Source organism: Cyberlindnera jadinii (assembly GCF_001661405.1).
Source record: "Cyberlindnera jadinii NRRL Y-1542 unplaced genomic scaffold CYBJAscaffold_6, whole genome shotgun sequence".
NCBI classification, from domain to species: domain Eukaryota; kingdom Fungi; phylum Ascomycota; class Saccharomycetes; order Phaffomycetales; family Wickerhamomycetaceae; genus Williopsis; species Williopsis jadinii.
Window position 1 is genome coordinate 205,632 of NW_017963657.1, and position 9,701 is coordinate 215,332.

General features: G+C 41.0%; 4 protein-coding genes across 4 annotated transcripts in view; 2 read left to right on the top strand and 2 right to left on the bottom strand.

The window, feature by feature from the left end:
- Window positions 1-197: 197 nt before the first annotated feature.
- STU1 (Stu1p) lies at window positions 198-4,273 on the top strand. The gene is made up of 2 exons (XM_020214974.1): window positions 198-302; window positions 369-4,273. The coding sequence occupies exons 1-2, from the start codon at window positions 248-250 to the stop codon at window positions 4,250-4,252; spliced, it is 3,939 nt and encodes a 1,312-aa protein (XP_020070576.1). The 5' UTR covers window positions 198-247; the 3' UTR covers window positions 4,253-4,273.
- Window positions 4,274-5,891: 1,618 nt separating this feature from the next.
- On the top strand, window positions 5,892-7,691 carry CYBJADRAFT_167573 (NADP-dependent isocitrate dehydrogenase). The gene has a single exon (XM_020214975.1). It carries the CDS (start codon window positions 5,972-5,974, stop codon window positions 7,298-7,300), a length of 1,329 nt encoding a protein of 442 aa, XP_020070577.1. The 5' UTR covers window positions 5,892-5,971; the 3' UTR covers window positions 7,301-7,691.
- ATP10 (Atp10p) lies at window positions 7,539-8,948 on the bottom strand (the record flags this gene model as incomplete). The annotated part of the gene is made up of 3 exons (XM_020216414.1): window positions 7,539-7,721; window positions 7,781-7,904; window positions 8,068-8,948. The coding sequence occupies 3 exons, from the start codon at window positions 8,946-8,948 to the stop codon at window positions 7,539-7,541; spliced, it is 1,188 nt and encodes a 395-aa protein (XP_020070578.1).
- Window positions 8,949-9,158: 210 nt separating this feature from the next.
- The window catches only part of CYBJADRAFT_85470 (CFEM domain-containing protein), a 1,416-nt gene continuing 873 nt past the window's right edge, over window positions 9,159-9,701 (bottom strand). The window contains exon 2 of the mRNA XM_020217971.1: window positions 9,159-9,630. Coding sequence (XP_020070579.1) covers window positions 9,370-9,630 — 261 coding nt within the window. The 3' untranslated portion in view covers window positions 9,159-9,369. The remainder of the gene's footprint in view (window positions 9,631-9,701) is intronic.

Below are 9,701 nucleotides of genomic sequence, written 5' to 3' on the forward strand. Positions count from 1 at the left end.
TGAATTTTCACCGGTTACTTTCCCACTTTCTGGTTTGCACCACAGAGGAAAACTCGAAAACGAGTTCGCGATAGAGTTCCGTTTAACTGGTTCGAGCAACACAAAAGCGCTTTTAGTTACAAACAACAACAAAAACAAAAGCGCGCGAAAAGTAAACAAAGGGAGAAACAAATATGAGCGGCGGGTTTCTTCATATAAACAAAACAAAGAACAATAGCTAAAGAGGAGGGAAAGAAGTGATCAAAACATGTTTCAGTATACAGCAAATGAGCTGTACAAGATTCTTTCCGAATCATCATATGGTGAGTGTGCATTAGTTCCCATGTGTGTTTTTTCGATCTGTCTGGAGTACTAACTTTTGTCCAAAGACGTGAACCACAAATGTCAAGTGATAACAGAGCTCAAGGCTCATATCAAGCACGAATTTGTGGATTTAGCCCAAGTCCCTCGGTACTTTGAGGCTCTCAGGGTTGGTGTGAAGTCTTCAGACTCTAAGCTCTCCTCAGTTTCTTTCAGTTCTACGTGTCACTTGATCAAAAGGGTAGGCATGCAAGACCCAAATGCCCTAAGAGGTCCTTCAAAGATTATATTGCCAATCTTGATAAATAGACTCTTGGATCCTAAGCCGGTATTTCAGCAACAAGCAAGGTCTACTCTAGAAACATACTGGCTTGCAACTCCGACTATTGTGGAAAAATACATCAAGGATAATGCTTTGATACATTCGAACGCGCGCGTAAGGGCAGAGTCTATTGTCTTTGTATCAGACTTGATTGAGCTGAATAAGAACTTCAACTTTCAGCAGCTCTTGCCTAACGTGGTTAATATGTTGCGTGATCGCAACATCGAAGTTGTGAAGAACGCTGAAGTTCTCTTAGTAAAATATTACACGATACACAAGTCAAAGGTGCAGGAATTAGCAGATGAATTAACTTCACAAAAGATCGAAAGCAAGAAGGCCATCAAACTATTGAGGGGTATTGATGCTACAGCAGCAGCTTCTTTTGAAGCTGAGGCTAAAACTTCTACCTCCAACAAGCCTATGATCGATACGTTTAGCAATTTGTCCAGAACTCAAAAGAAAACTTCATCCACTTTAGCTCCTAATGTGAGGTTGGCGAAATTGCCATCAACTGACTTCAGTGATATACTCGGAAGTGTTCCAACTGCAAAACTTGATCAATCTATTTCGCCTGTCGTTGTACACTCTTCTTCGAGCCTCCAAAAGGAAATTGAGGCGTTGCTTCCTCCATTCCAAGGGAAGGAGACAGAATTTAATTGGAATAACAGAGAGAAGAACATTATCAAGCTCCGTGGGTTGATCATTGGAAATTCAGAGAAGTATCCCGATGCATCAGTATCTGGAATAAGATTAATGCTTGACGGTATCAACAAATCTATTCTTTCTTTGAGAACAACTTTGTCCTCAAACGGATGCCAACTTGTGAAAGAAATTGCATTCTATATGAATAGCAATATTGACCCTATTGCTGAGAGCTTATTCAATCCATTGGCTACATTGACATCTGCAACGAAGAAGATCTCATCATTAAATGCATTTGGTGCTATCTGTGTTTTATTGGCAAATACCAGTTTTAACGGACGCTTATTCAACCATTGCTACAACCTTTTCCTTGATAAAAATATTCAACCAAGACTTTACTCATCCACATTTTTCAGGATATTTATCCAAAGGCATTCTGGTCGTCTTGACAATTCACAGCTCGAAACTTTACACAGATGGATAGCCAAAGGTATATGTGATCCAAATACCACCGTTAGAGAATCTATGAGGGTTACATTTTGGATCTTTTACAGATTTTTTACTGAACAAGCTCAGACAATTATTACGAAACAGGATATGAATGTGAAGAAGGCCCTCGAAAGATCACGACCACGTGATATTGAGCCTATCAACACAACGCCAGGCTCTGTCAAACAAGGAATGCCTTCTTTGGAACGAAAACGTCCTTCAATAAAAGAAATGATTGCCTCCAAGAAAATGGATAGAAGATCGGTCTCTGGTCCAGAAATTAGTGAGTCAAGTCTCAATGATGACACATCAGCAGCATCTGAACTTGGTAAACCTGCACGGCTTGGTTTGCCACAACGTGTAAGAGTGTCTAGTGCAGGCGTGCAATACCCTCTGGAAAGGCAACTTTCTAAAGGTAGGACAGATGAGAAACAAAAGTGGATGACATCAGCATCCAGAGAGAACACTGTTGATATATCCAAGAAAGATTCTACGGAAGGCGAGACAACCATTCAAAATATGATCAAATTGTTACAATCCCCACTGACACGTGAAAGAGTTGACGGAATCGAGATATTAATCCAGCAATTTGATTCAACTAATGAAATTCCAGACTTGGAGGCTGTGTTGAACAACATTCTAGTGTTAGACACTCAGTTATTGAAGCCCCTTTTAAGTCATGATAAATTCTTTAACATGGCTCAACCTTCATTTTTCATAAAACTTTTGGCTGTTTACAATATGGGCATTGATGACATTCGACTGAGATATGGGACTTTGGAAACATGTAACGCAATTGTGTCATTAATGAATTCTTTGGAGTCATTTCATTTCAGCGATGCACCTTCAACTATGTTCCACATAAAATACAAAAACTTGTTCTTGGATTACTCGGTGAAGAATCTTTATATCTTACTCTCTGAAAGCGATTTGAAACTTGATGATATACAATTTGAGAAGATTTGTTCCGCTGTCTTCCCCTTATCGATTAGTGATTATCCGAAGTACGATGAGCTAGTTGTTCTTCTTCATGGGTTGAACACTTCGTCATTTGAGCATGCTCTTGACTCATCCAATGCCTACGTAAAGTCGAAGATCAAAATGATTTTAGATGACTTTAAGGAGGATAATGAAGACATGGCGTTAGAACACACAATTCCTGTTGAGCTCACGATGATTAATCCGTTTTCTTCGAAAAAAATTCCAGTTCAGGGAACTAATGTACAGGATGATGTGCCACATCAAAATGTTGATTATATGAGTGATATTTTCAATGGATCAAAAGAGACAACCAATAACTTTACTTTTATTGGTCCTGCCAATGCAGTTCATAGGGCGTTGGAACAAGAAGACAAGGAAATGGTGGACTCATCTCCAGAACCAGAAATACCTAATCCTCTATTTAATGACGAAATTCACTCTGTTGGGTCTCCTTTCCTGAACGATCCTGCTGAGGATGATCATATCAAACCAAAGCTGGAAACTGATGAGCAAACACATACAATGACTGTTAACTTGAATGATGTTCATATATCTCCAGAAAAACACATCGTTACACCAAAGACATTCGTCGCACCGGACAGAAAATCTCTTACTGAAATGATCAGTAAATCTGACCCAATTTTCAGTAAGACTACTCCTAGAATCCAAATCTTTGAGGATGCACCAAATACCTCAGTAGGTGAGAGAAAACTATTCGATCTTGAGTTATCCCGTTTCCAAAATGTAAAGGCTGAGGATCCAACTGTATCAAAACTTCTCCAGCTTTCAGATCTGTTCAAGGACGATAATATTGATAGAAATACCATGAACTGTGCAATAAAGACTTTACAGCAATCTGTGAGCAATGAGGAGGTTCTATCATGGTTGAAGCATAGCGGTTTTATGACCTTATCGAAAAGTGTGATACACTATTTCCACAAAAGTATGAACATCTCTGCAGAATTATGCTTCAAAGGTTTGATTGTGATAAAAGAACTTCTTATCATAGATCAATTTTTGGACGGTTTATTGACACTTTCTGAAGCAAAAGAAATTTGGAATATTGCAAATATGGTTGTTGAGAACTTAAAGACTTTCAAGAGTCCCATTTTCATCTCTGTTGATGAGTTGGTTGATGATTTAATCGATTTGAACATTGACGACTTCAAATCAGAAATTTTAAAGAATTGTCTTTCTCAGCTGAGAGAGTCTAAAGCTGTTGTACCGGCATCGTTCTTACTCGATACTCTAGCGAAATGTATTGAGTTTGATGTCATTACTATTGACCAAATCAAAGAGATAGACAACACTATTTTTGGATTCTTGTCTCATGACGAAGTTGAAATAAGAAGATTGACTATAATTGTGTATTCTAAGTGCAAGCGGACTCTACAACAGCTTAACTCCAATGCACAAGTTAAGGACATGGTCAAGAATCATCACGAATGCTCTGAGTATCTGTTTGACAAATTAACTGTGCCTCAACGTAAATTGGTTGATTACTACTGTGACAATTGAATAAATTAGCACCATATTTTTACTATTTGTAGAATATTATCAGGATATCATTCCTTCAAATGGAACTCTAGATTGGAGAAGACAGGTCATGGTCCAAATCCAAGAGTTTAATGATATCAATTCAATGAGCCCACTTTCATTTGTGCTGTTGCTCTTGGTGCCACATGTGAAGTTGTTTCTCTGTTCTTTTGTAATTCCTCTATTTTCCAGTAACCTGGGAGAAGTCAGTGCTAATAACTATTTCGATGTGAGAGGATCTTCTGAACTATTTAAAGACGGTGTATCTCCATGTCCTGAGGATGTTCAAGAATCGGTAATGCACTGTTCAAGATTGGCCCTGCTGTTGCAACATATTCAGCTCTTCCTGGAAAGATATGTATGTGCTCCATTAAGTTCCATTTATCGAACACCACAAGGTCATGGATACCGTCTTCACCAGATCTGTACTTACTCTTGTTCTTTTGTGAGGAGCCATGTTTATGAACTGCAGTGTTTTAATTTTCAGTACGTGCTAAATGAGAGCTGCATACAGCACCCGAACACCGCGTATCTTTTGGCGTGCAACCACGGTCCAAGATACACGAAGACGGTTGTGTGTACATCAACGGTATGCCAAATCTGTCAAGTGTGTTAAGAATATTTTGTTTATTGGGGATCACCTTCTTGTTTCGAGCTTACTTGTTCACTTTTAGGAATAAATAACATACAGAGGAATGGAATTTTGCTATACCAGAATTGTTTTATTGAAAATTTGTTGAATCACAATTGGCATTGAAAAAAATATCTAGGGAGCTGAAAAGAGAGCCAAAGCAGTTATCAAGCTCTCAATTGGATTTCAACACACATATTAATCTGTCTTTAGATTATATGATGATCAAAATTTTTTCAAGTTTTGCTATATAACAATCGTAGTCACGTTTAGCTTTAAATTTACTGCTACAGGTTAGATCCTTGACCCTTATCTGATAGCTGTGACGTCTAACATCCAAACATCAAGACCAGCAATGTTTTCCTCTCTCCCACTACACAGAGCACCTTCCAACAATGAATTGTGCACATGGGGTGAGACATATGCCTTGAATGTCTGGGTCAGGTGATCTCCACTACAATCATTGTGCCAAATGTTAAATATCCTACTTGGTTATACCCATCGCTTCGGTAACACGAGTTACCCTCTGGGTCACAGTTTACCCAACACCCGTACACCACGCCGGTAACGGACCGCTTCCCGTACACGCTGGAAACCCTCCAACTCATACTGACCCTACTTATCTACATGGATTGCGGCAGCAATGAAACCATAGAGTACAATATGCTTCGAATCAGAACGTCTGGACCAAAACATAAGCTCTTAAAGCTTTATATGAATGACCAAACTTACCCAATTGAGTTATAAATCTCGACAATGGGGAAAACTGGTCATCGCATTGAATACACAGTGCACACGGCCTGCCCAACTCCGGTAATCGGCCTCGACATTTGTCCTTTCTGACAAGCGACAAATTTTGATCATCATTTTCCCAACTGCTAGCGAGCGGGACACTTTGCAAAGGACTTGGACAATTGGACAATTACGCGATTTTTTTTGTAAACGTCATATAAAAGGGGACAAATTCACTGTATTTTTGTCGTCCGTGAAATTTTTTTGTCCTTTAGTAAAAGAGTCATTTAACCGGGTACATTTTCAAAGTCTCTTCCTTTTGAATTACCAAGTATACAATGTCTGCAATGCTTCGTCTCCAAGCTTTGAGAACTCAGATTAGACCAACTGGTTCTTCAATTCGTTCCTTCTCCATCTCTGCCATTAACTTGGACAAGATCAAAGTCAAGAGCCCAGTTGTTGAGCTTGACGGTGATGAGATGACCAGAATCATCTGGCAAAAGATCAAAGATCAACTTATCTTGCCATACGTTGATGTCGATCTCAAGTACTACGATTTGGGAATTGAGAGCAGAGATGCCACTAATGACCAAATCACCATTGATTCTGCAAACGCCATCAAGAAGTACGGTGTCGGTATCAAGTGTGCCACCATTACACCAGATGAGGCCCGTGTTGAGGAGTTCCACTTGAAGAAGATGTGGAAATCTCCAAACGGTACTATTAGAAACATTCTCGGTGGTACTGTCTTCAGAGAACCAATTGTCATTCCACGTATCCCAAGATTGGTTCCAGGTTGGGAAAAGCCAATCATCATTGGTAGACACGCCCATGGTGATCAATATAAGGCCACCGACTTGGTTGTTCCAGGAGCTGGTAAGTTGGAACTTGTCTACACTCCAGCTGATGGTTCTGCAAAGGAAACATTGGAGGTTTATGACTACAAGGGTGCTGGTGTTGGTCTTGCCATGTACAACACTGATGAATCTATTGAGGGTTTCGCTCACTCTTCTTTCAAGTTGGCTGTTCAGAAGAAGCTGAACATCTTCCTCTCCACAAAGAACACCATCTTGAAGAAGTACGATGGCCGTTTCAAAGACATCTTCCAAAAGATTTACGACGAGGAGTACAAGGCCCAATTTGAAAAATTGGGTATCTACTACGAGCACCGTCTGATTGACGATATGGTTGCCCAAATGATCAAGTCTAAGGGTGGATTCATCCTGGCTTTCAAGAACTACGATGGTGATGTTCAATCCGATATCGTTGCCCAAGGTTTCGGTTCTCTTGGTTTGATGACATCTGTTCTCGTTACCCCAGATGGTAAGGCCTTTGAATCTGAAGCTGCTCACGGTACAGTTACAAGACATTACAGACAACACCAACAAGGTAAGGAGACTTCTACAAACTCCATTGCTTCCATCTTTGCTTGGTCTAGAGGTTTGGCTCAAAGAGGTAAGCTTGACAACACACCAGACGTTGTTAAGTTTGCTGATTTGTTGGAGAAGGCTACCTTGGATACCGTCCAAGTTGATGGTATCATGACAAAGGATCTTGCCTTGGCTGCTGGTAGAACCGATAGAGAGTCATACGTTAACACATCCGAGTTCCTCGATGCCGTCGACAAGAGATTACAATCTGAGATGGAGAAGTCTGGCTTGAACTAAAAAACCAGTTGAAGTGAACCTTTTTTTAATGGCATTGTGAATTGTCTTACGTTGGAGTTAAAAGAAACAAATCTAATACAAAGGGAGGAAAGGTCACGGTGATACGAATATTTCTCCATTGACTATACAACTTATATATAACATGCATTTTATGATTTTGAGGGTTTTATAGCAGATATAAGAAGTGCTGGACATTCAAAGTATAGTACTAGGGGAGGTACTTGTAGCCTGTGAACCTTCACTTGTGATTTGTAGCCTGGCTTGCAGAGCCCACTGCATTGTCAGTAAGCTCTATTGAAGAATTGCCGGTCTTAGACTCTGTTTCGAGATATTCCCAGAGGTACATAAGACCATAGTATGTACCAAATGTAATTGATAGCACTTTAACCAACGGGAAACCAAAGTTCTGGTAGAATGCTCTCTAGGTGAATCTAATTAGTACAATAGTCATTGTAGAATTGGAAACCTTCACACACTCACATGAGGGTTCACGGCTGGTTGACCATTGAAACGAGCCTTTGAGACGCCAAAGGATCTCAAGCCAATTGGACTCAGTCTCTTAACCAATCGTGCTCTGAACATAGTGTCCCATACGTCGATGTTACTGTGCAGTTGGTTGGAAGATGTGGATGAATTTTGTAGCTATAAGCTTTCGAGCCCATTAAACCCGAACATCATCACATCTACATACACTTACAATCCAAGAAGGGTGAACACTTTCTATTAGATATCTCTATATACACGGGGTCAGAAAACACACTTTTCACCTTTGGGATTCCTTCTGCTGTGATTGGTTCAATGCTCTGTACTCTCTCTGTAATCCTCTAACAGTTCTCCATAGCATTGCCTTGTCCTTCTCGTCTGCGTCTCCGCAGACTGCCCACCGGATCTTTCCCTCATGGTCCAGGACATAGATGAAGCCTCCATATGTATTATCCATGTGTATTTGTTCTCGAATATCCAAAGGTATGGTCTTGCGTGGTATTATGAAGTACTTGTCATGACGGTCCGGGTGCAACTGTGAGCGTAGAGCTGACTTTGACATCTTGATGAAGATTGCCTTGGTGGCATTCTCTGTAACGTTAATGTCAACTATCTGAGCAGTTGGATATAGCTCTTTGAACCTGTTGTACCCATCCTTGGTCATATAGTCGCCTTCAGCAGTTTGGAAGAACGCTCTAGAGGATTTGTCACCTAGCATCGATGTAAACACCCTCACTACCGAGACGGAGCCTTTTAGCACGGGCGTGGTCGGTTTGCTAGTTGAGGAGACCAACGTTTCACCGAAGAAGTTTGGAAAGTACAGAGCCTTTTCAGCCTTCCAGTACGCCGGTGGACTCTTGAAGAATTTACCACCGGTCTTTCTAAAGGTGTAGACGTCGTACATCCCAGATTTGGAAATCTCCTTCTCCAACTCGGCTTGACGCACCTTATTCTTCTCCCTGTCCATGAAGTCGCTAAATTTTTCCCTCACAGTTCTCAAATCACCATTGTTGTCTGTGTCCTTAGGTGGTGTTGCAAGTCCAATGGGCCTGTTCAACTGCACAACGACAAATTCCTTTGGCTTTGTAGCAGCCAACTGCTTGTTGAACTTACCGATGAAGTGGGCTGGTCTGGTCGAGGATAAATAGCGAACATGATTAACCATCTTGCCTCAAACGGGTTATTACGCTTGTCCGCTGGTGAAATTACAAAGCATTGACTGTTTATGTCCTGAGAAGAAAGCCCCAAAAAATTGTGTTGATCTCAGAAACGTCTCCGAACGACAAATGGCAGAAAAACAAAGCATCACAAGAGGAAAAAACAGCGATGAGGATAAATAGGGGACTTGATCGGTAAAAGCCGGTGAATCGGGCATATTCGTTTCCCTTGAACACCTTTTCACAGTTGAGGAATGATCCTGAGGTTGTTGTTGAGACAAGATTGGTCAGATACATCTGCAAGTACAAGAGAGATATAAATAGAAGTTATTGTTTTATAAACATTTTCAAGGACAAGATCAATTGCCGTAATCCAGCAAGTGTGATTCTGTATTTAGATCATTACATAAAGAAAGGGAAGGGGGCATCTTAGAGGAGGAGGGCAATGGCAGCGGCAGCACCAAAGATGGCAGCTGGTGCGTTCATGTTACCAGCAGCGGATTGTGTAGAGACTTCAACAGTTGTTGAGGTTTCGGTTGCGGATGTTTCCACAGTGGTTGGTTGCTCGGTGGTGGTTGGTTCTTCAGAGGTGGTTGGTTCCTCAGAGGTGGTTGGTTCCTCAGAGGTAGTTGGTTCCTCAGAGGTAGTTGGCTCTTCAGAGGTTGATGGCTCCTCAGAGGTAGTTGGCTCCTCAGAGGTAGTTGGCTCCTCAGAGGTAGTTGGCTCCTCAGAGGTAGTTGGCTCCTCAGAGGTAGTTGGCT

Excerpts from the sequence above, each read along its gene's own strand:
- STU1 (XM_020214974.1), top strand. The coding sequence starts at position 248 with ATGTTTCAGTATACAGCAAATGAGCTGTACAAGATTCTTTCCGAATCA. Across the intron at positions 303-368 it reads TCTTTCCGAATCATCATATG|ACGTGAACCACAAATGTCAA; the intron begins GTGAGTGTGCAT and ends TTTTGTCCAAAG.
- CYBJADRAFT_167573 (XM_020214975.1), top strand. The coding sequence starts at position 5,972 with ATGTCTGCAATGCTTCGTCTCCAAGCTTTGAGAACTCAGATTAGACCA.